The 26,328-nt window shown below is 35.8% G+C and overlaps 3 protein-coding genes across 5 annotated transcripts in view; 2 read left to right on the top strand and 1 right to left on the bottom strand.

The window, feature by feature from the left end:
* LOC144554683 (putative disease resistance protein RGA1) overlaps nucleotides 1–23,763 on the top strand; it is a 62,617-nt gene extending 38,854 nt beyond the window's left edge. For 2 of the 3 annotated variants that reach the window (XM_078302996.1, XM_078302997.1), the window contains exons 2-3: nucleotides 20,490–23,195; nucleotides 23,608–23,763. In XM_078302996.1, the coding sequence (XP_078159122.1) occupies nucleotides 20,490–23,195; nucleotides 23,608–23,742 (2,841 nt within the window). In that variant the 3' untranslated portion in view covers nucleotides 23,743–23,763. The remainder of the gene's footprint in view (nucleotides 1–20,489; nucleotides 23,196–23,607) is intronic. The other variant, XM_078302998.1, reaches the window with a different exon arrangement.
* On the top strand, nucleotides 587–7,094 carry LOC144554373 (disease resistance protein RGA2-like). Its single transcript, XM_078302696.1, has 4 exons — nucleotides 587–946; nucleotides 2,804–5,362; nucleotides 5,647–6,667; nucleotides 6,907–7,094. The coding sequence occupies exons 1-4, from the start codon at nucleotides 587–589 to the stop codon at nucleotides 7,092–7,094; spliced, it is 4,128 nt and encodes a 1,375-aa protein (XP_078158822.1).
* LOC144554689 (pectinesterase-like) overlaps nucleotides 8,369–26,328 on the bottom strand; it is a 34,329-nt gene continuing 16,369 nt past the window's right edge. Inside the window, exon 3 of the mRNA XM_078303012.1 lies at nucleotides 8,369–9,150. Within this exon, the coding sequence (XP_078159138.1) occupies nucleotides 8,456–9,150 (695 nt within the window). The 3' untranslated portion in view covers nucleotides 8,369–8,455. The remainder of the gene's footprint in view (nucleotides 9,151–26,328) is intronic.

The raw sequence follows: 26,328 nt of genomic DNA, 5'->3' as shown, positions 1-26,328 counted from the left end.
GTATGAGAATTATCTTTTCTTCACTTTATGTGTCACTCTCGAACAAGTATAGTTTTTTTTTAAAAATAAAGTGAACAATCTGACCACCGCTTCCATTACAAAGTAATAAAGTGATAACTATGTCACTTTCTTGATTTCTAAATAATAAAGTGATGTCTAACATAATAACATTAGTTATATTTTCTCGGCACTTCACATGATAGTTTCTTTGCCCATGTCTTTTAGAATGATATGCAATTTTACAATATATTTTTACTTATATTATTTTTAATTAATTAAAATTATATTGAGAATTCAATCTCTAGAAAATAACAATTATCTGTTGAAAAACAAAAACGACGAAGTTATTTATCACGTATCTTTCCCATTTTATCCTATTCATCGTCTTTACCCTTTGTTTATATTTACAAATGGAACCAATAAACAAAAAAGTATAAATAAAAATAACTAGCAATGGAAAGATGACAAGGATACTCCCAGTCTTCTCAGACTTCCCAATAATTAGTTTTTCTACCTTTTTCCCTTTGGATCATTTCATATAAACCCAGAGAAGAGAAGAAACGTTGCAATTTTAGATCGATCATCAATGGGTCTAGGTGGAATTATTTCCAACCTACTATCTTTGGGCGCCAAATTGCTGCCTGCTGTCATCGCTTCTGCGCAAGGTCCGTCTTCTTCCTCGTCTTCCGCACTAGATCACAACCACCAAATTGAGGCTGAATTGAAGAAATTGATGAGGATGTTGGAGCGGATCAAAGCCACACTGTACGATGCAGAGCAGAGGGAGATCACAGACTCGTCTGTCAAGCTCTGGTTGAAGGAGCTCAAGGGTGTTGCACATGATGCTGAGGATGTACTGGGTGAGTACCACTATGAACTCTTACGGGCGCAAGTTGAGGCAAGAGATGCATCTCCACCAGATTCTCGTAATAGGAAGCTAATTCAGGTAACTAATTTATTTTCTTGTGCAACGGTTATATGTGATAGGTTTTGAATTGATGAATGATGAGTCAGGGTCAGTATGCATGAAAAGATAAATCTCTTAGCGAACTAAAACGCATAATTTCAAGTGAGTAGGGTGAAAATGCAACATTGATTTTGTGTCCCAACCATGCCCCACATCTCTATCTTTATTTTCAAAGTTCAAACAGTTGATCCGAACCGCTCAACATGATATACATATTAAAATGTAATTAGAGACCAAATTTTATGTTTTTTGGAATTTTTTTACTCTTTGGTTAGATAGGTTCAAAGTCACTGTTTTTGAATTCTTTAGAAGTAGTGATTTTTTAAGTATCTAAAAAATTAGAAAAACATTTAATATGAAGATGATATTAAGTAGTTTGAATTGACTGTTTGAACTTTAAATATAATAATAAAGATATGGAGTACAGTTAAGGTACAAAATCAATGGTATATTTTAACTCTACTCATTTGAAATATACCTTTTCTTTGTAGTATCACTATGATTAGGTCCAGGTAGAGCTAGACATATGCGTCCGTAGAAAATACTGGATTTTTTATTAATAGAAAAAAATAAATAAAAAAACAACAATTTCAGGAAATCTTGTTTCATAGCAAGTACGCCATGATTTACATCGTCCAGGGCGGAGAAATAAAAAAAGGGGATGCGGTATGCTATGACGTCTGGAATCGGCCCAAAAAGAGAAAAAAATGGGACACCTTAGAATATAACTTCTGGCGGAGAAGGGTTTAAAAAATAAACAGATGTAATTTTTTTATTTTTCTTTCTTTTTTTTATTGGAAAATTAGATTTTTCTTTGATTGGGAGTTAATTCTTATACAATTTTTTGGGTAAACAAAGAATTTCCACGATTAATTAACCGCGTTATTTTTCATGTCTGAAAAGTATCACAGATCATAAATACAAGCTAATTATTTTGATAATCCCATTAATATAATTTCTCTATGTAAGACACTTTAGAACTACAATGAAACTTTTTCTCAGAGAATCTTCATCCTAATTGCAAATTAATTGCTAATGTAGAATATTACCAATTTTCCTAACTTGTGTAATTAACAATTTTGCTGATAGATTGGCATATCAAAATTTAAAATTGCTAATCTAGTTGGGTTAAAATGACCCATTGTTTTCGTGGCTCAATCATGCCTCCCATCCTTATCTCCGTTTTTAAAATCCAAACTATGATTCCGAGCTACTCAATATAATCTTCATATTAAAATGTTAATGGAGACCAAATTTTTTTTTTAAAAAAAAAATTTACTATTTTTTTTAAATAGGTACAAAATCATTGTTTTTCAGAAGATTCTGCACCATCCAAACTAGTGATTTTGTAGCTATCTAAATAATTAGTAAACAAATTCTAAAAATTATAAATTTTGGTCCTCAAACACATTTTAATAGTTTAATAGGGCGATCATGTTGAGTGGTTTAGAGTGACCGTTTGGACTTTGAAATCAGAGATAAAAAAGATGTGAGACATGATTGGGGAACAAAAACAATGAGGTATCGTAACCTTACTCTTGCTAATCACAATGATGTAAAAACTGAATTACAAAGATATAAAAAAATATATTACAAAACAATGAGCTATGGCAGGGCTGACATATACTATATATAAATTGTTATTTTTGTAATTTATTTTTTTTATTTTCTATTAAAAAATTCGGTAGAAAAATATGATGAGCCCATATAAATCACTTTGAAAATTGCAAACATGTAGTAAAGGCATGTACTGTATAACTAGTATTATGCGTAAATGAACATTATAATGGGTCATATATACAGTTATACATTCTGAAGGTAATTATAACTTTTCAGGTTCCATACAATATGCTCGATGAAATTCAGAAAATAAGGAGCATATTTGATGAGATTGCAAAAGATCGGATAGCACTACAACTGTCAGAGGGAGATGGGCCCAAGCGTTGCAACAACGGATCGGATATAGCTCAAACTAGCCACTTTGAAGTAGAGTCAAATATCTTTGGGCGAGAGAGTGAAAAGGAGAAGCTCATTGATTTGTTGTCCTCTGAATGTGATGTGGTTTCAGTGGTGGCAATTGTTGGCATGGGGGGTGTTGGCAAAACAACCCTTGCACGACTTGCCTATAATGATCATAGAATCCAACAAAGATTTGACAAATTTGGGTGGATATGTGTATCAGAGGGTTTCAATGTTGAAAGGCTCACCAAAGAATCATTGGAGTCTATTACAGGCATGGAGTGTGGTCTTACAAATTTGGGTGCTTTGCAAGAGAAAATTCATAAGAAGATAAGTGGGAAAAGGATACTTTTGGTCCTTGATGATGTCTGGAATGAGAACGATAATCTTTGGGATTCATTTAAAGCTCTTTTTATGTCAGCAGCATTTGCAAAAATCCTAGTAACTACAAGGAACAATCCTGTCGCACAATTTATGCAAACAGAGCCAACATTCAACCTTGGGTGTTTGTCAGCTGAACAATGTTGGCGATTGTTTGAACAGTATGCTTTTGGTGGAGTAGAGCAGAAAAAGAGCCCAAAGTTGGTAGAAATTGGGAAGCAAATCGTGAACAAGTGTGGAATGTTGCCCCTGGCTGTGAAATCAATTGCTAGCCTTTTGAGGCATGAGGCTGAAGAAGAGAATTGGAGAGATATCTTAGAAAGTGAACTATGGCAGTCTGATGCTAGCAATAAGATATTTTCACCTATTCAAATAAGCTATGAGCGGCTTCCCACATACCTAAAGTCTTGTTTTCTATATTGTTCCATGTTTCCTAAAGGCTACAAGTACAATGTGGGAGATTTGGTGAAATTATGGATGTACCAGGGTTTTATTGAGTCTAAAGGAAACAAGACTGCAGAAAAGATTGGTTTTGAATATGCACAGCAGCTTTACCAAAGGTCCTTGTTTGAAAGAGAAGGCAGGTATGAGGGGAATGATTTTATTTGCCAAGAGTTTAAGTTGCATGATATAGTTCATGATCTAGCACGACTTAATTCTGAAAATGGTTGCTATTCTATTGAGGTTAGTAAGGTCCCAATTTTACCTAATGTACTACACCATTTGTATATAGCTTGTTCTGTGGACCTAATAGATCATATTCTCTCTGACAAGTTCACTGCTTTGCGCACCCTCATTACAGGCTCTTCTGTGAAAAACCTTTTTTGTGCTTCTGACTTTTCAATAATGGCACCAAAATTAAGAGCTCTAGAAATATGTGGCTCGCGTGATTGTGAATTACAATCTCTTTCCTCCATTGGTAATTTGAAACATCTTCGTTATCTTTCACTTAGTTATCTATTCCTTGAAACACTACCTGAATGCATATGCACCCTTTACAGCTTGCATAATCTAACTGTTAGGGATAGTGATCTCAAAGAGTTGCCTGCAAAAATAGGAAATCTAATTAGCCTGGAAGAGCTCCAAATTGAAAAATATTTTGGCCGAGTGTTGCCTGAGTCCCTTACTCAATTAAAGACCTTGAGGAAATTCTCTCTTAATTTTGCCCCCTTTCTTAAAGAGCTTCCTAGTGACATGGGGAGCCTCACAAATATTCAAACTATGGAAATCTGGGATTCTTGTATCAGTTATTTACCACCTAGCTTGATCAAATTTGTAAGAATTCAAACACTAAAGGTGAATCTAGCCTGCAAGACAATAGGATGGTTAAAGGATTTTTCAGATTTGGGTGGAACTCTTTGTCTACGTGGATTGAAAAATATTCCCAATTTAAAGGATATCCAATGTGCTAACCTTGTGAGTATGTGCAACTTGAAGCACTTGATACTAAAATGGGATGAAGGTTATGTTGGGAACATAGATGGTAGTGCATTTGTGCTGAACATCAAAAGTGGTCAGAACACATTTTTTGAAGAACAATGTTTTTCGGCGATGGTTAGTCTGCAGCCTCACCCTAATCTTAGCAAGCTAGAAATTTGGGGTTACAGTGGCATTGCATTTCCAGAATGGATTGGCAGCTTATGCAAACTAAAATTTTTGAGTATTTCCTTCTGTAATAGTTTGCAATCCTTAAAAGCAGACTCGCTACCATTAGAACTTGAAGAGTTGAAAATTATTTCATGCCATCAGCTAGAATCTATGCCTGCAATACAAAAGCTGAAATCCTTGGTAAAACTTTCCATCGAAAATTGTGGGAACGTTTGCTCATTTATGGAACCTTCTCTTGAATTGATAATGTGTACGTTGGATGGTTCATATGGGAGGTCATTGTTGGGGTTGACAAATCTTGCTTCACTCAGAAGTTTGAAGATTATTAACTGTTTGAAATTGCAAGTATTGAAGGATGAGCTACCTCCTGTAGAATCTTGCAAAGTTGAGGTTTTCAATTGCCCGGGATTAATGAAGTGGTGCTGGCAACATAGAATATTCTACACGGTACTTTCTAATTCCTATAATTCTATTATTTTGTTGTTAGATAATTAATGTTGAGTTCTATCAAACCATTCAACTCTGGAATAACATTTTTTGGTAGTCATGTCATATGATGTTGTTACATACAAGCTGTTGTAAATGCAATCTGTTTATCCTATAAATTGAACTGGGTTGTACAAACAACAGTACATACACCTCGGATTAAATTTGTATGATCTGGTTGCCAACCAGGGTGACCTCAATTTGTTGTGTTAATCCAAATTTAATCCATTCAAATCTTAATTTAGGACCCATTTGATAATGAAGAATATGAAGAGGGCCCATTTGATAACGAAGAATATGAAGAGGGCCCATTTGGTAACGAAGAATATGAAGAGGACCCGTTTGGTAACGAAGAATATGAAGAGGACCCGTTTGGTAACGAAGAATATGAAGAGGACCCGTTTGGTAACGAAGAATATGAAGAGGGCCTATTTGATAACGAAGAATATGAAGAGGGCCTATTTGATAACGAAGAATATGAAGAGGGCCTATTTGATAACGAAGAATATGAAGAGGGCCCATTTGATAACGAAGAATATGAAGAGGGCCCATTTGGTAACGAAGAATATGAAGAGGAGCCGTTTGGTAACGAAGAATATGAAGAGGACCCGTTTGGTAACGAAGAATATGAAGAGGACCCGTTTGGTAACGAAGAATATGAAGAGGGCCCGTTTGGTAACGAAGAATATGAAGAGGGCCCGTTTGGTAACGAAGAATATGAAGAGGGCCCGTTTGGTAACGAAGAATATGAAGAGGGCCTATTTGATAACGAAGAATATGAAGAGGGCCTATTTGATAACAAAGAATATGAAGAGGACCCGTTTGGTAACGAAGAATATGAAGAGGACCCGTTTGGTAACGAAGAATATGAAGAGGACCCGTTTAGTAACGAAGAATATGAAGAGGACCCGTTTGGTAACGAAGAATATGAAGAGGACCCGTTTGGTAACGAAGAATATGAAGAGGACCCGTTTGGTAACGAAGAATATGAAGAGGACCCGTTTGGTAACGAAGAATATGAAGAGGACCCGTTTGGTAACGAAGAATATGAAGAGGACCCGTTTGGTAACGAAGAATATGAAGAGGGCCTATTTGATAACGAAGAATATGAAGAGGGCCTATTTGATAACGAAGAATATGAAGAGGGCCTATTTGATAACGAAGAATATCAAGAGGGCCTATTTGATAACGAAGAATATCAAGAGGACATAATTGCAAGGAAGAATATGAAGAGGACCTATTTGATTATTTGCACGAAGATAGAATGTGAGTTTGGATCTGAAACATCCGACCCGAATCCAAGTAAACTCGGCACAGATTAAATTTCACGGGGCCCCTTCAATCTTCGTGCAAATAATCTTCCTTGCCCATGTAGTTGTAAGTAGTAGTGGCGGTCTAAATTTGGATTGATGTATTTGCTATAGACATGTAAACAAGTTGTGTAATCATTAGTTAGGTGTAAGAAATATTATTAAGAATTTTCTGAAACAGTTTCTGTTTACCAGCAAGTGTATCAGTAGGTGTACCAGAAAAGGCTCCAGCATGCAGCCTCTACTTCTTGTGTACTGCACAAAGACAGCAGCGGCACCAAGAGCAGCAGCATAAGCAATTTTCCAACAATCTTTGTCTATGTCTCTCCTGCCTGGTTCTGTTGGTGTGCAGTGAACCGAAGTCCTCTTGTACACAAAATTAATTTTCTTTCTCTATTCTCTTTCACTTTTTTACTTCTGTGCGCTTTGAACTGAAGCACTGTGTGCTTTCCAACACTCTTGGGCCTTTCCATGTTTCCTTGCTTAGCGTATGTGGGAACTGCAGTGTACTTGTCTTCTTCCCCTTTAATTAATGCAGTGTTTCCTCTTTCTATATCTCTTGACACGATTTTTTGTTATGCTCTGTCTGTGGTCTGCTTTTTTCTTTTGGTGAAAACTCTATTTGTTACTAGCAGTTCAAAAGTTGGAAGGGAATTGTACACCTGTCTAGTCTCTCCCTTAGTACGTTTCAATTTCCAACAATAAACATATGAAAATATAAGAAATAAAATAAATATAAACTATGGGCTATGGGATTGATTTGTTAGGTGTTAACCGTTACCAAGTTTTCCCAAAAAGGAAAAAAACAGAGAGATACCTGTGGGCTTTGTGTTGTGATTGTGTTCTTTTTTTTCCTTTCATTTGAGTGCATGTATATCTAAACTGTGAGGTGGAAAGGAAGCAGTGGGAAATTCAGGTTGAGGTCAATTCGATGTCCTCCCCAGCCCTTCTGGCCCAAATTTGGGAGTCCAACCGGCCCATACAAGGCCCAACACTGTCCCAAAAAGCTATATTTTAGGCCGTGTTGTGATTTTTCTTTACTTATATGGTGCTTTTAGACCTGTTTGGGCTTCACGCAATTGAAGGCCCAATTGCCAATTAGGAGTTTAAATGGATGCAGACGGAGAAAATTTTGTATGGTGGCTTAATTGCCCAATTCCGACATAAATTATATGCTAAATGTCTTATTTAATGAATGCTCAATTGGTATACAGAACATTGTCAGTTAACTCAACATATCAGTAGTATTTGCTCAGGGTTACACAGCAAAGCGTTCAATAGGCATCAGACTCGAATCATTCTGATGTCCGCTCAGAACAGTTGGATTCGCTTTTTGACCTGGGCATTATGTTTCAATATTCGTGTGAATCGGATGCGTACATATTATAAAGCGAATTAGACGATTTCGAACAGGTATTGAACCGATTTGAGTCCGATGCCCATTAGACCCGCTCTGCTTCTATTTTCATATTATTTATCGTTGGAGCGTTATATTTTACCTTAAATATAAAATCCCCCTAGTCAATCCAAAATATTTACCATTGTCGTCACTTCTTTTTTCTTTTCAAATTTAAAAGGTGTAGTTGTTGGTGCACTATTTGAGTTCCTCTGTGATACAAATTCTTCATATATTCCTATCTAGAATCGTCAACATTTCAAAAATCCCAATGTTTACACCATCATTAACATTAATTTTTTTTCTCAAAAATAAACATCATAATAAAAATTACAATTATTCCATTAATCAATTCAATCCGGTCGTGAATGGAACATTTGTCATACTGATCCACTGGTCCCCTTGAATAAAAGAAGACACAGTGAACTGATCCGCCTCCTTTGCACTGGTAATCACCCGATAACCAGGCCACGTGACCCGCTTCGCAGTGCTTGACCCAGGACCCGTGTTCAAGTACTCCCCATAATATAACGTGCTAAGTGCGAATGTACCGTTCCACGGCAACCAACCCGAAGGATCAATCAGACTGTCAAGATAAGACTGGATGAACACAGTTCGAGAATATTCCTTCCATGGCCGACCTAGATATGTCTTGACACTTGATACATTTCCCGCCAGGTCAGAGGCGGCGCTTACTTTACACTTTTGGATTGAAATACCGGTGTTTTGGTTCGGGTCCTCTCTACCCTGAGCAGTGAAGATGTTGCTCTGGTTCGGGTTTGGTTTTCGCGCGTACATATTGCAGTTTTGGAACACGATTGCTGCGTTACCGAAGATAAAGTCAATTGTCCCGTAAATGTTGCATTCCCGGTAAAATTGGCGGAGAGAATGCGTGTAAAGAGTGTCTTGATACCCGACAAAGCTGCATCGGTAGAAAACCGAGAGATCAGAGCCGACTCTTACAGCTACGGCTTGGTGCTTGCTCGGACCGGCTGAGTTCTCAACCGTTAAGTCTCTTGCTATGAACCCGTTGCCAACTACAGCTGTTACATTTGAGCAGTACAAAATTGGTCAATTTGTGAAATTTTTTAGTGAAATATTACTGTTATTTTCATTGAAAAACAAATGCAGGACAGACAAATAAAAAGTTTAGCATGTGAGTCTATGTCTGGATCAGGAATCAAGCCATTAGATTACCCCCACATGGTATTACAAGGGATAATATAATAATATCTCAATGCCATGGAATACTATTTATTGCATGTGCTCTCTACCTGGGGACCGTTTAGGTCAACAAATACAACTTGAATGCTTATCTTCAATAAATGTACATACCTTTACTGACCTTAAAAATATGATGAATAACCTAAACATGTAGAAAATTCATTCATGTATGGATAGAGATGTAACAAAATGAAACTTTGATATATAGGACATGTCAAGGTATAGCACGGTATGTGTATTGATTATGTGTTGTGTCTTGTATGTTTTTTACATGCGGTGATTATTCGAACAATTAATGCTTCACGACACATAGTCACATAAGTTTTATATGATTTGGACTGTTATTAGATCTTATTCTAATGATGAATTTTAAATAAACTAACTTAAATTTAAAAAAAAAATTAAATATGACAAAACATGATACGTATTTTCATGGTGCAATTAACATGATGTGACTATTTATATACAGTAATTGTCTATTGCAATTTAAACATGACACAGTACATAATTCAAGTCAAAACATAGTAGGTATATATATAGAGTTGGGCTATGGTGCTTCGCGAAATAAAACGAGTGTTTTACTTCACACTCATATTTTACGATTTTAAAGTTCAAAACGTCGATCCGAACTATTCAAGTTGATCTTCATATTAAATTGTGTTTGGAGACCAAATTTTATATTTTTTTTAGAAATTTTTTACTATTTCTTTAAAAAAATTTTAAATCGTTGTTTTTTACTATTTATGTATATATATATATATATAGAGTTAGGCTGGGGTGCTATGGATAGCATAGTGGCCTCTATGCTGCGGCTCAATATTTGAGTTTTCAAAATTCAAACGGTCGATCCGAACCGTTCATCTTATTCTCCATATTAATATCTGCTTGGAGACCAAATTTTATAATTTTCTGAATTTTTTTACTATTTATTAAGCCACTTTGAAAATCGCTAATCCAACGGTTTTACTGTTTTGTGCAGCCACCGTTGGATCAACAATTTTGTAAAATACTTAATAAATAGTAAAAAAATTCAGAAAAATGTAAAATTTGGTCTCCAAGCAGATATTAATATGGAGAATAAGATGAACGGTTCGGATCGACCGTTTGGATTTTGAAAACTCGAATATTGAGCCGTACCATAGAGGCCACTATGCTATCCATAGCACCCAAGCCTAACTCTATATATATATATATATATATATATATATATATATTCATGATTCCTACCTAGTATATATTATAATAATTAAGCAAAAATGAAATGGATATGGAACCGACGGAGATGTGGTGTCTTATCCATCACAGAGTCACTATCATATACAGAACATAGATCCCACAGAGATGCACTATTTATTCATTTCATTATATTAAATGAAGACCTCACCTCAAATCAAACAAAACCCCACCGACTCTACTCTTTCTTGTTACTATGCAATTTAAACCGTTTCATCAAATTACATTGTAGTTATTTTTTTTTTTTTGTATATGAACCGTCTTATAGTTTTCCAAATAAAACCATCCGGTTTTTTTAACTATTTTTTAAGATAGGAATCATTAGTTGTTGAAATAACCGTTCATTTACCAAATTAAAATTTTAATTTATTAGGTTTTCGAAACTCATACTGACTAATCAAATTAAACTTATCAATCAAATAACAACTGAATAAAAAAAATACGAAGTAAATTTTGATTTGTTTGATTGAACTTAAATAAGAGAGATTAAACCAAACAATGTATAAAAAATCTGTAATTAAAAAAATTTAACCTAACTGAACCATTCAAAAATTCAACCAAATTGAACCATATTTAACCCAAAATTTGTCGGTTAGTTTAAAAATCAAATAAAACGAATTCAATAAATTGACAACTTTAGGAATCATATGACAAGGCAAATTGTACTAGATTTTCCTTAATTATTTATTATTTTTCTCCCAAAATTGTACTAAATTTGTAGTTTGTGGAAGTGCAAGGCACAAGATTGAGCAATAAATAAATATTGGATTTGTCATTTTTAAGCGTGATGCACACTTTCACTGGATACATCTCTGTCTTTACCACGTGAGTCTCTGAACAAAATATTCTCCTTATTTTTTAGGGAACGACAAACAGTACCTCCATATCAGTCCCCTAAACGTCCCCCGCACTTAAAGACAAACAACTTTTGACAGGGGACCACTAACTGACTCTAACATCTGATATGAGGGTATTTACACAACAAGAATGAGACACTTTTCGCGAGGATAAAAAAGTGACTTTTTGCGACGGACTACTCTCATTGTTCAGTTTTTTTTTTTGGCGATGGATGACCGTTATAAATGCGTTTTTTCCCTCGCAAAAAGTGTCTACTTTCCGTCACATTCATGTTAGAAAAAACTGAACAATGAGAGTAGTCCGTCGCAGAAAGTATTTATATATGTTTGAAATAATTTATACAATTCAAAGTCATACCTTTCTTCTTGAACACCTCTTCTAAGAAATATTCATATCTAATAACATGAATGCATATATATCTAACAAACGAAGTATTCATAAATAACAAATGAAGTATTCATACATGTTCGAAATAATTTATACAATTCAACATTCAAAAGTCAGATTCATCTCTCACCCCACCTCTTCTAAGTATTCATATCTAACATGAAGTATGCATATCTAACAAATAAAGTATTCATATCTAACTAATAAAATATTCATATGTTCCACTGTGACAACCTTCGCTAGGCTAGCATGGACCCCCTCAAATGGTGCACCACGCTCTCTCCGCCGAATCTTGATGGTGCACCACTCTCTCCTCGTCGGATCTCGACGGTGCATCACGCTCTCCTCGTCGGATCTCGACGGTGCATCACGCTCTCCTTGTCGGATCTCAACGGTGCACCACGTTCTCCTCGCCGAGAAGAGGAGGAGGCCGTCAAGGCTAGTGAAGGGCGTCGCGATCTCGGTGGCCGAAGGGTGGAGACCGTCGAAGTTTTTTAATAGAAGGATGATTAGATCTCTTCTCCTCCATTGAGATATTTTTTATTTTTTTTATTTTCTTGTAAGATTGGAACAGGTAGTTGAGAAATTAGACTAGAAGAGAATCTGATCAGTTAGACTGTTGAGGGGGACTATTAGGTGACTAACTCACAGGGGACAGTATCTTTACTCTAATTTTTATTCTATAAGTATTATTTGTTTATAAAAGATGGATATCATGTTCAAGTGATTAATTCCATGCACTATTCACTGTACATTTACCTCAAAAAATTTATTCCAAACAAAGGTATAAGGTGTGCCCCAAGTGTCACACCCAAAATCCACCAGGTCTGACAGCCTGCCGCGTGTATAAATCAAGCGTCACATATACACGCAAGGTAGTGGATCTTTTATATACATTACCAATATCCTCACTTGCTGCGTCCGTGTAATGAACCTGAAAATAATCGGGAGGGTGGGGGTGAGAATAAATTCTCAGTGCGAATTTGCCATAGTTTAGATTATTGGACTTGCAATCAAACTCTATATTCAACAATGAAACCCAAACAATAACAATGCAAACAGATATATATATAATCATAAATAACAGAATGCCAATGCTCGACAACAATTTAATCAACCTGAAACACAGTTTACGGAATTTCCAAGATGAATTTCAAACACAACATATATTTTGGCTTAACTCAATTCAATAGGGCTTGTAGCAACTACAGATGTTCTTTCGAGCTGAACCATTATCAAACCCACATCTGTAGGGTTACTGACACCTACAGATGGCCAACCGCTGGACCCTTTATCTGACACCCATCTGCAATCGCTTGGCTTAACAGTTTATTAAGGTCTGGTTTGAATCATATAAAGAAAATCCTCTCTGGAATCATTCCAATAGTCGTAATATTCAATTGACCTTTCAAATGCATTAACACGTAGGAGAATGCCACAGAGCCATAGACGTTACACATGTCACCCATGATTTCCAATCACATCTCATAACATAATCACCCTCCCTCGTCCCAACCGGTACTGGGAACATCGAGGGCCATTCACCTAAGGCCATTAGGATCCTGGGAATCCAAGTCAGCATACAGCCCGACTTGGCAAATTCATTGGATCCAAGTGCTTAACTTCGTAAATCCATTCACATACATATCCAAATCAAATCGTGGTGACTTTCAATCAAATCAGATCATAATAGATCGACACAACCTACAACCATACCAGCATGCAAATCACTCAAGTCATATCAATTCGAGTTTAATTTGATTGGGCTATGCAAATGCTTTACACAATTCAATGATGCAATCAATGATATTCAACATGACAAACGAAAAACACAGTTTAATTCCTGAAAATAAAGTATCAAACAAGTCCAAGAATCCCGCACCTTATTATGACGAGCGTACCGCTTAGTTACAGATCGGGCGTCTCGAATTACCTCGCGATATCTGGCTCGACTGAGCCTACACCTATATTATACAATTACTTGGTTTAGTTCGGTTACATTCTCAAAACTTAAATTCCAAAAGCCGTCTTTCCATTCGTCAATTCTTTTATACCTTTCGGCTCATTTATAATCATTTTAATTCAAGTCCAATTCCAAAATTATATATATGTGGTCGGCCCTTATATAAACTTTCACCTTATTACACTTTGGTCCAATGGACGTATCAATTATTTTATTCCAATTCAAGTCCTCTTTATAATTATTTAAATTCACATATGGCTCAAATTATAATACTTCACATGCATGGCCGGCCATAGCCTCAAACAATTAACATCTTACAAATTGGTCCCTTATATTTATACAACTCACATAGGCCTTATATTTTATAATTCATACCCCTTATTTTTATAAAAATTCCCAAGACTTGTATTTTGCACAAAACAACCTTCAATTTAATTTATTTACATTTTTGGTCCCTGTCAAGTCAAGGACTGGTACACACACAAAATTAGCACCATACCAGTAGTATACTGGGCTGGTACCACTGGTACCAGCACTTCGCCATTCATGCACACAACACAGCCATGCACAATAAAACCAGCAAAACAGAGACAAGCCACAAGTCAGCACCTTTGCCGGGAAAATCAACAACCCGAGTAAAGGTGTAATTAACTACAATTCCCTCAACAAAATACAATTAATTTAAACAAGAGGCTCGATAATTTATCCGATTAGAGCTAGCCTGGTATGGAGAGAGCAAAGGGGAAAGGGGAATCGACACCGGAGCACAACAACCCGCAATTAGCACGGCTTAGCACCAACCAAGCATCAGAACAGCACCGATCAAGCACCGAGACATCACCAAGCCGAACCCTAATTTCTAGGGTTTCATGGGAGGGAAGGAGAAGCGGGAAAGAGTGAGAGGGGCGGGGCTCTGGCGGGTCTGGCGGGTCAGACCGAGAAGGAAAGAGAGGAGAGAGTGGGGGCGGCGGGCGGCTGGCCGTGGCAGCGGCGGAAGGGGAGGGGCGGGGCCCCCCTGTTTTCGGTGTAGAAGAGAGGAGAGAGAGTGGGGGGGGCCGGAGCTGGGGCTCTCACGGCCAGAGAGGAAGAGAGGAGAGATCAGAGGCGGGTCCGGTGGGGTTCGCTGGCGACGGAAGAGGGGAGGGCGGAGCCCTCTCTGATTTGGCGGAGAGGAGAGAAAAGGGGGGGGCGGGGCTGTGGGGGGGGTCTCACGGGTAGAGAGGGAAAGGAGAGAAAGAGAGAAGGAGAGGAGTGGGGGTGTTAAATGGACTGCTTTAAGATTCGTGCTGGATGAGATGAGTGGTTAATAAAATTCCAACATTTAATTTACAACATTTAAGATCCGTGTTGAAATAATCTAAGGGTTCACAAAATTCTGAAATTCAAGTATAGTCTCATTTAATTGATTTATGGTCTGTTTCTTTTATAAATTCGAGTCGAAGTTTCATAATATTTTTGTAACTATATTTGTACATATAATTTGTATATTTATTTCTCAATTTAAGATTCGAATAATTTGATTTTCCTTTTATATAATTATATATATTCAATTTTAGAATTCGAATAAATCGATATCGGATAGTATCTATGTCTATATATATAAATATCAAATCAAATCCTTAAATTCTCAATTAAATGAAATTTGGTAACTCTTATATAATTCATTTGGTACGAATAATTTTGTATAATTATACTCTTATTTGGAATTCGATTACTTATTTATTCACACGAATCCAATTAAATCAATTTCGTCTTTCCGAAAAATTCAAAGGAATTGTAACGGATTTTCTAAGTTTCTAATTTACCGAATAATTAAAATTTTATCCCTAGTACTATATTTTATTTTATTCTAAATCTCTAAATTTTATTATACATAATTTCATACATTATTTATATTACGAAATTTTAGTTCCGTTTTAGTCGGTCAGACAATTCTGAACGATCGTTAAGTTAATTAAACTTTTTATTTAAGCCAATTGATCGATTTATCAATTTTAATCAAGTTTTAAAAATTTCGGAATGTAACACCAAGGCTCCTCTGTATATCTCCGTTTCGCTTTGATTATATCAGTCTTATTTTATACTAACGAGAATAAATTAATCTTGTCTACTTTATGGATTCAGTTCTAATATTTTATATATTGGTACAAAACTATGTAACTAGTTTGTTATGATTAATGAACATACATTTGGTTTTAAACTTAAAAAAACATGGTATTTACATTAAAGAAATTTTGCTCATTAAACTTAATTTGTTTTTAGCACCATGAGACTTATTTACTAATTATAGAGCACCAAGATTCTTTAGCGCATGGATAATTTCACTTTTGTTAGTATAAAAAAGTGGAATTATAATATAAGGGGAATACTAAAGAAGACAATTTAAGTGTATCTTTATGCATGTAAATGGAAGTTTTTTTTTGGTGGGGGGACATGAGGAAATTTTTTATCTATAGAAATTAATAAAATACGAGAGAGGGAAGTAGAAAGAGTATTGTAGTTGTTAGATTGATAGAAAGATTGGATTCAATGTTTCTGATCAAAAAGTTTTGAATAGGTTTCAATTATCCAGGTTCAATTTTTTTTTATTTAAACAAATTCACAAGGACCACAGAAGATCTGAAGTATATCAAACAAATTTGCAGGTTCTCTCTTCTCCTTGCTCTTCAGGAATAAAATCCGCTGCTATTTTCTTTCCGTGAACAGTAACTCTGCTATTCCTACTTTTTTGAATCCAACCTTTCAAATTTTTTCGGGAACAAATCTCAAAGCAACTTTTTTTTTAAAAATTTCTGTGCACGCATCTCGAAACAATTCAATAACTGGATTTAAAAAGACAGAAATAGCAGGAACATTGTTCATGTACGAAAATAACAGCAGATTTTGATCCTGCTCTCCATCCCTCCTCTCTTTTTTTTTCTTGAACAAAACCAAAGAATTTATATGTAGTTTTCTGTGCAATCTTTTGTGTTGCTGAGACAAAATGGAAAATAAAAGAGAAAAAAAATGAGACAAAATGTAAAATAAAAGATAAAAAAAATGGATCGGAGGTATTGAATCCGATCCAAATTTTTAAATGGAAAATATTGAATCCAATCTTTATATTGCTGAAGAAAATTTGTACTCTTTTCATTTTCTTCTCTCATTTTTTATTGATTTTATGAATAAGAAATTCCCGTTGAGATGATATATATCTTGTCGGTGGATTAAAAGGCAAGTCCACCTTTCAGAATGTACTGTACACATGTGAAATGTGAAAGTGATAAAAAGCATATCATATGACATTCAAAAAGTTTCATAATGATTAAGGCTATGATTTTCTTTCTTATTTGGTGTTTAAAATTATAGTTAGTGATGAACTTAACTTTCTTAAATTTACTAAAAAGGGCGTTTCTACTAAAATAAAAATATATGATTTTTTTTTTTGGTTTAAATTAAATAAGTTACCTTTTTGAAATACAATCATAGATGATATCCATAGTGGATATATTTTTTTCTTTTTTTTTAATTATCATGAGCTGGCGCATTTATTGGGAGAAAAATAAAGTTGTCGTTTCTTTTCCCGGAGAACACGGATCTAATCTTAATAGTGGAAAGCATAGCATAACCAATCAAAGGTGCAAAATGAGCCTAGAAACTATACATGACATGTATATATATGTATATATTAATATATAACATTTGACAATATATAAAATATGTATGAAGACATTTATTCTTTGAACAGAGTCACATCCCAGGACCCAATAGAAGCATGGCGCACTTCATCCCATTCTCCAGAGGGACCATATATGAACTCAGTAAAATACTAGAGCATCCCTCAATTCTTTAATTCAGAAGAAAGTTTAGAAGCTAAAAAGCATAAATATAAATAAAAATTGTAAAATATAAAGAACAAAGCTGTTAATTTGTGCACAGTAGCCCCACATGGACTTGCACTATGGTCCTATAAATGGATCCAATAATAGTTTGTCTATCATGGCACGTGTAATTTTGACTCTTTCTTTTCTTTCACATTTCAACAAAATAATAGCCTGAATAAATTGATCCTAAACTGTGCATCTGACATATATTATCTATATATGTTCATCTTTGTTTGTTCCGTGACAAATCAATCAATCGATCAATAGTTTTTATGTCTGGTAGCAGAATTCCTTGTACCAATAAAATTAGTGATGATATATTTGGCAAAAAATGAGGCCATGATAATATGCATATTATAGATTTATGGATTTATATTTTTATTTTAAAAACTTAAATAGTCAATAAATGTGATATTTATATAAGAAAATTCTTATAAACCAAGATTTACATTTTTGAGGATTTTTTAGATGGGTAGAAAACACAAAACAGCTTTCTTAATAGTTCTAAGTGCATTTTGTTGGACTATGTGGAAATATCGAAATGAACTTTATTTTGCTCAAGGGAATAAAAAAACAGTTAGACAAGTTGTTTTGCTTATTATTTCTCTTATCCACTATTCGTCAGGTAAGGTGAAACCCCAAATCTCAGAAGCAACTGCACTGTGGCTTCCAGAGGATCTGAATGTGCTGCCCCTTGCGAGTTGGTGTCCAGGTGATGAAGCTGATGCGACTCAAGGAGTTGAAGATGGAGGGATGCAAATGGTGATTTATGAAGAATGAAGCAAGAAGATAGTCCCAGGCTTTTCAGCCAAATTTTGTGTTTGCTTGTGATTACCTCAACCCCATTGTGAGGCTTAGCTATAATCTTGTTTTTAGTTGTTTTATGCTGTTATGGTAGTGTTCTTTGAACAATGCTTTAATTTTTCTTTTCTAGCATGCTGCAATTTTTGGGTTCCAATATTTGCTCCATGAGCATTTCGGGTTTAGATGGGTTGTTTTTGAATAAGGTGCAGTAGTCAACTGAAAGCAGTGGTATAAGTTAACGTTTTTTTCTTTATCTTCAATGAAGATGGGCCTTTTGGCCTTTTTAATCATCATATTGAATTGACAAGATGTTTGTTTCTCAAGAATTTAGACATTTGGCCCATTCTGCCCTTTTCACCCTTTTAGGCTTCACCCCTGACATAACAAATTATCCTCTATCTCGTCACTACCGACTCAAGCTGAGAGGAGAATGAGAGAGAAGGTAGGTAGATTGGTATCGTCAGAGCTAGGAGCATGGAGTCTCCACTCGATCGGAGTGCAACGATGAGCAAATTTGGTCATTGGAGTGCGGTGGCTCAGACGAGAGAGAATTTGGTCATGGAGAGAGATAGGATATAAGGTAATAGTATGATTAAAGTGCAGATAAATATAATTAGAAGAATAGGATAGTTTAGAGGGATTGATGAGAATAAATTAGTAGATCTGAAGAATGAGGGTTATTAATTTGACTCGTTGGAAATACGTTTTTCTATTAATGAAATTGTTGGTAGGTATTTAAAGTCACTAAGAAGACATTTAAGGCCACTAAGCAGACTCAATTTTTTTTTTAATTATTGTTTTGGACTGATTTCAATTTTGAGGGGTGCACCAAAAAGGGGTAAAGTCACATGCGTACCTCTGATTTCTCAAAAGATATAATATTATATTAAAAGTAATCTGATTTGGATGATAATAGACAAAAGATTAGGTGCTCCATAACATTGAAACCAATACATAGGGTCAGAATACCCGAATCTCCATACACCGACAGCACACCAAACCATCACATGCACACCTAACCAGAGACTTTGCAATAATTAATTTATGGAGTTATACTCCCACTCTTCACCGACTCCCAAAGAATTAGTTTTTCTAGCTAGCATTGGTATCGTTTCATATCAACACAAGAGAAGAGACTTTGCAATTTTAAATAGATGGGTCTAGGCGGAGTGATTTCCAACCTTCTCTCTTTGGGTGCCAAATTGCTGCCTGCTATCAAATCATCTGCACAAGCTCTGTCTTCATCCTCATCCCCCGCAGTAAATCAAAACCACCAAATTGAGGCTGAATTGAAAAAAATTATGAGGATGCTGGAGCGGATAAAGGCCACGCTGTATGATGCAGAGCAGAGGGAGATCAGAGACATGTCAGTCAAGCTTTGGCTGAAGGAGCTCAAAAGCGTTGCATATGATGCAGAGGATTTACTGGGTGAATACCACTATGAAGTCTTATGAGCGCAAGTTGAGGCAAGAGATGCTTCTCGACCAAATTCTCGTAAAAGGAAGCTAATTGATCAGGTAACCAATGTAATTTAATTCCCTTGTACGTATACAAAGGGTATATGTGATAGGCTTTTTGCTGATGAGTCAGGGTCACTAAAATGTTTTAGTGTTAGAGTAAATGGAATAGCTAATGAAGTTCCAGACAAAAAAAATAAAAATGAAATTTCTACTTGTTGATGTGAAATGCCAAGAATGTATATCTCAACAAGGTTAATTAAGTTCATTTGTTAGCAGTATTTATTTCCTTGACTGCCAAAAAAATTGTTAGTTCTAAGCAATAAAACAAAGAATATGAGATGTACTTTTTAGTTTTTACTCGATAGTCTCACTACACGGGTCCAAATAGAGCCATATACAAATACAAGATACTAGCTGGACATATGGCGTGCCATATAAAATATGATGAGTCCATATAAACCACATTGCAAATTGCAGATATGCAGCAAATACCTCAACTATATATATAAATAGTATTTTATGTGCACATGATCATTATAGTATGTAATATACTCTCAAGGTAATAATAACATTCCCTAATAACATTCCAGGATCCATATGGTATGATTCATCAAATTCAGCTAATAAGGAGCATATTTGATGAGATTGCAAATGATCGGATAGCACTTCAACTATCAGAGGGAGATGGGCCCAAGCGTTGCAACAACAAATTGCACATACCTCCAACTAGCCACTTTGTAATTCAATCGAATATTTTCGGTCGAGAGAAGGAAAAGGAGAAGCTGATTGATTTGTTGTCCTCTGAACGGGATGTTGTTTCGGTGGTGACAATTGTTGGCATGGGGGGCATTGGCAAAACAACCATTGCACAACTTGCCTATAATGATCCAAGAATCCGACAAAGGTTTGATAAATTTGGATGGATATGCGTATCAGAGGATTTCAGTGTTCAAAGGCTCACCATAGAATTAGTGGAGTCTATTACCGGAAACGAGTGTGGTCTTAGAAATTTGAGTGCTTTGCAAGAGAAAATTCGGAAGGAGATAAGTGGGAAAAGGATACTTTTGGTGCTTGATGATGTCTGGAATGAGAAAATGAGTCTATGGGATTTATTTCTGGCTCCTTTTATGTCGGTAGCATTTGCAAAAATTTTGGTTACTACAAGGAACGATTATGTTGCACAAATCATGCAAACAGAGCCAACATTGAACCTTGGCTATTTATCAATTGAACAGTGTTGGCAGTTATTTGAACATTTTGTATTTGGTGGAGTAGAACAGAAGAAGGGCCCAACGTTGGTAGAAATTGGAAGGAAAATCATGAGCAAGTGTGGAATGTTGCCCCTGGCTGTGAAGTCAATTGCTTGCCTTTTGAGGCATGAGGCAGAAGAAGATACTTGGAGAGAGATTTTAGGAAATGAGCTATGGCAGTCTGATGCTAGCAATGAGATATTTCCACCTCTTCAAATAAGCTATGCACGGCTTCCCACATACCTGAAGTCTTGTTTTCTATATTGTTCCATGTTTCCTAAAGGTTACTGCTACGATGTACAAAATTTGGTAAAATTATGGATGTACCAGGGTTTCGTTGAATCCAAAGGAAACAAAACTGCAGAAAAGATTGGTTTTGAATATGCACAACAACTCTGCCAGAGATCCTTGTTTGAAAGAGAAGGCCAATATGAGGGGAAAGATTTTGTTCGGCCAAAATTTAAGTTGCATGATATAGTTCATGATTTAGCACGTCTTAATTCGGAAAATGGTTGCTATTCAGTTGAGGTTAATCAGATCCCAATTTTTCCAAATGTGCTATACCATTTGTATATAGCTCCTCATGTGAACCTAATATATCCGATGCCATCTGACAAGTCCACTACTCTGCGCACACTCATTATGGGCTCTTCAGTCAAAAACTTTTTCAGTACTTTTCACCTTTCAATGGCACCCAAATTAAGAGCTCTAGAAATACAAGGATCTCGTGATTTCAAATTAGAATTTCTTTCTTCTATTAGTAATTTGAAACATCTTCATTATCTTTCACTTAGTAATATGTTCATTGAAACACTACCTGAATGCATATGCTGCCTTTATAGCTTGCAAAATCTAACCCTTATCCATAGTCCACTCAAAAAGCTGCCAACAAAAATAGGAAATCTAATTAGCCTGGAAGAGCTGATAATTGATGGTTGTTCTGTCCTCGAGGTGTTGCCTGAGTCCCTTTGTCAACTCAAGGCCTTGAGGAAAATCTTCATTAGTAGATGCTATAAAATTAAGGAGTTACCAAACTACATAGGAAATCTAGTTTGCTTAGAAGAGCTTGAAATTGGATATTGTCGTGGTATACAGGTGTTGCCTAAGTCCTTTTGTCAATTGAAGGCCTTGAGGAAACTCTGTCTTATTAAGTGCTTACGACTTGAAGATCTTCCTAGTGACATGGGGAGCCTCACAAACCTTCACACTCTTGAAATCAGGGATACTGGTGTGAGTTATTTACCACTTGGCTTGAGCAAACTTGTTGGAATTCAAGCACTAAAGGTAACACTCAAATGCGAGACAATAGGATGGTTAAAGGATTTTTCTGATATGGGAGGAGCTCTTTGTCTATGTGGATTGGGAAATATTACCAATTTAATGGATGTCCAATGTGCTAACCTTGTGAGTATGTGTAACTTGGAGCTCTTGATAATAGATTGGAATGAGGATCATTATTGGGGCATAGATGGCAGTTTATTTAAGTTGTATATCAAAAGTGGTCAGAAAATATTTCTTGAAGATGGAAGTTGTTTTTCGGTGATGGTTAGTCTCAAGCCTCACCCTAATCTTTGCAAGCTTAAAATAATAGGTTACTGTGGCACTACATTTCCAGAATGGATTGGAAGCCTATGCAAACTAAAGTATTTGAATATTACCTTTTGTAACGGTTTGCAATTCTTAAAAGCAGAGTCATTGCCATTAGAACTTGAAGAGCTGGAAATTTATGGATGCGACCAGCTAGAATCTATACCTGGAATAAAAAAGCTGAAATCATTGGTCAAACTTTCAATCGACAATTGCCAAAACCTGCACTCCTTTATGGAACCTTCTCCTGAATTGACAACGTGTGCCCATGAGGGTTCAGATGACAGCTCATTGTTGGGGTTGACAAATCTTGCTTCACTCAGAAGTTTGGAGATTTCAAACTGTTTGAAATTGCAAGTATTGGCGGATGAGTTGCTTCCCATAGAACCTTGCAAATTTGAGGTTTCTCTTTGCCCCGGGTTAAGGAAGTGGTGCTTGCAACATGGAATAAACTACGAGGTACTTCATAGCTTATATTATATAATATTGTTGTTATATAGAATTATAGATACTTGATGAGAAACTAAAAGGTACTTCAATTTGCACCAAGTCAACGTTATCTACTTCTAAGCTTTATATTTTGTTTACTGGAATACAAAATAAGAATCACACAATGTATTTATTTCCACCCATACCATTCAACTCAGAAATTTTCATTTTTTTTTTTTTTTAGTCATGTCATTTGATATTGTTACATACAATCTGTCATGGAAGCAATCAGTTTATTCTCTAAACTATAGTGGGTTGTACAATTGAAAATGTAAACCCCTAGGAAATGAAGGGTGTTGCCTTTTGCCACTAACCAAAAGTTGGTTCTTGTCTGATCCAAATTTAAAAATTCAAATCATAATTTAAGAGATGAGAATCAAAGGAGATGTGTAACAGGAAAAGGACAAATCTGAAACCGAAGAAAATGACGAGGCAGGAACTTGACAGGCCCAGAATAATGATGATGATAGTGTTCATGAACCTAGTGGCTACTGCTGCATCGGTAATGCACGATTAATATCAAGATTGGACAACACTGGCAATATAGTTTAAGGGAATGGTGCTGTTGCAATACAGCATTACCTACAAGGTATGTTTGTTTATTCGATTTGCTATCTTGTAGGTCTTTGAGGAAAGTATCGTTATCAACTTATAAGCTATGTTACTTTCATCTGTTCTTAAAAATCAGGACGGGTTTGGAGGTTTCTCCCAAGTAAAAGAATCAATTCAGAAATCCTATAAAGTGGTAGATTTGCCATATGATATTGCTAATTTTCTACTACTTACCAGGTGTCATCCATGGTTTAATTCAGTCTTTCTTACTTTGATTTTTACAATAAATCATATTTGATGGCACATATATACAATTAAACCAAGGATAATATTTGTATAATATGGTGCCAGCTAGGTCTCTTTTACCATGCAAAAGAAAAATTGGATGGTACATCTTGAAGGTTTGTTCCTTAATTTAATCCTGAGTAAGCTGAATAAGAAAAATATTAAAAAACGAAAAAAACAACAATCTGAGTGGGATTAGAAACTTCTGCCAAGTAAAACAATAAATTCAGAATTCTACACAGGGTAGATCTTCTCTATAATATTGCTCATAGTAGGAAATATCGGTATCGGGATCGGCGTATCGGCCGGTATCGGCCGATTCGGATCGGAAAATCGGACTTTTTTGCCAGAAACTTGTTTTACACTAAAAAAATAGGAAAAAAATGATAAAAATTAATTTTTCAATAATTTATGTTTAGATAAATGATTACAATCAAATAATCCACTAATACAATATAATACAAGCATTAAAACTATAAACATATTTTTTTACTGCCAGAAACTATGTCGTGCTGGCTGGATAACTTCATCACTTCATCGCTGTCTGTATTATTTTACTTTGAAGTATAATTCACAAGACTCTTCTATTAAAATTTAGTTCATTTTGAATATTTAGTATATTACTTTATAAAACATTTTAGTCTATTTCTTTCAAAAAAAAAAATTAACTAAATAATTACATTTTAGTCTATTTCAACCTTTACAAGACCAACTTCCTCTGTTGCTGATTGTTGTGCTGAAGCATACAATTTCCTACGGAAATGTTCGTTTGTAATTTTGTATATAAAATTAACTAAATAATTACATTTGTTATATTCTAGGTCATCACTGCATGTGCTGTTGCAGCACACAAGCTTCGACGTCTCGTCAAGATTTACCTTGAACGCCAAACTGACATGATAATGATAGGAGGCCGACATCCAACCAAGGCATACTATTCCCTGGGTTTCAAGTCAGATGGAAAAATCACAGCCTTGCACCTTGACTTGAGAGTAAATGCTGGCATATCTGGAGACTTAAGCCCTGCTGTACCGGCTGCTATGATAGGGGCCATGAACAAATACAACTGGGGTAACCTCAGGTACTTGGCAGCATATATAAATCTTTTACTGCTATGTGGTAGTTGGGTATTGGACCAAAACAGCATAAATCGGACCAAAAACAGAAAAACCATCAGTATCGGCTCGGTATCGGATCGGACTCGGCCGATACCGATACGTATCGGCCGATCCGGATTGGTATCGGCCGATATTGCCTACTATGATATTGCTACTATTTACCAGTTGTCATCAATGGTTCAATGCAGCTCATACTCCTGTCCATTGAGAAACTTTATGGTTCAAAGTTCAAACCTAACCACCAATCGATCTCACCAAACAACCCTAACAACCATAACAATCTCTTGAGCTGATCCAACTGATCTCTTCGTGTCCCCTCGCTTTTTCCAAATTTTCTATGTTGGTCGGGTTTTCCTCCCTCCCTCTTCGCCACATTCCTGCGCACCATTTCTCTCATCTGTCTAAGCTCAGCCATGAGTCATGCAGCTCGCAGCAGCTCCTCTAGGTACTTTTTCTCTTAGTTTTTTCTAAACTTAAAAATTTGTCTTGAAAGGAACTTGGTCTACATAAACTTTGTCTCTGAGAAGGTACACATGTCTCTTTCGTGCATAACCTCACCGGACCTCTACCACATTTCAGGGTATCTTCTTCCATTTACCTTTTATATTGTTTGTAGGATTTCGTTTAGAAATTGTTGAGTGTTGTTGTGTTGTCACCTGATGGATGTAATTGAACTTCACGAATCATTGGTGGATGTTGTTACCAGAATTGGCCTCTTGCATGTTTGTTTCTTTGCAAGTTTGCATCCTTTAATTCATGGCATTTGTTTGAGTTGGATATACCAGTTTGAAAGATTGACTAGATTCATGTTGCTCTGTTAAGCACAATTTAAGTTTGGCTTAGACTAGTGAGAATTCACCATTACATCTAGGAAGCATGGGTAATAAACTGTATGTAATAATTGAGAATTAAATTTTATTGATATAATAAAGTTTGTCATATTGTCTTTAATGATTGGTTGTATGCTGGTAAATGTAGGTGATTGATGTGCTACTGGAATAGCTTCTACAGAAAGAGAATTTGCCTTATCTGAAGAGCTTGGGGCCTTACCCTGTTCGACTATACGACTAAATAATGGAATCAGTAAGTAATTTTTTCGGTTGGACCTAAAGGGTTTGAGGTTTCAGAAATCAGAATAATATTAGTGG

This window comes from Carex rostrata, chromosome 5 (genome assembly GCF_964058835.1).
Source record: "Carex rostrata chromosome 5, lpCarRost1.2, whole genome shotgun sequence".
NCBI lineage: Eukaryota > Viridiplantae > Streptophyta > Magnoliopsida > Poales > Cyperaceae > Carex > Carex rostrata.
The sequence above is the reverse complement of the archived record's forward strand: the minus strand, read 5'-3'. Positions and strand labels throughout refer to the sequence as shown.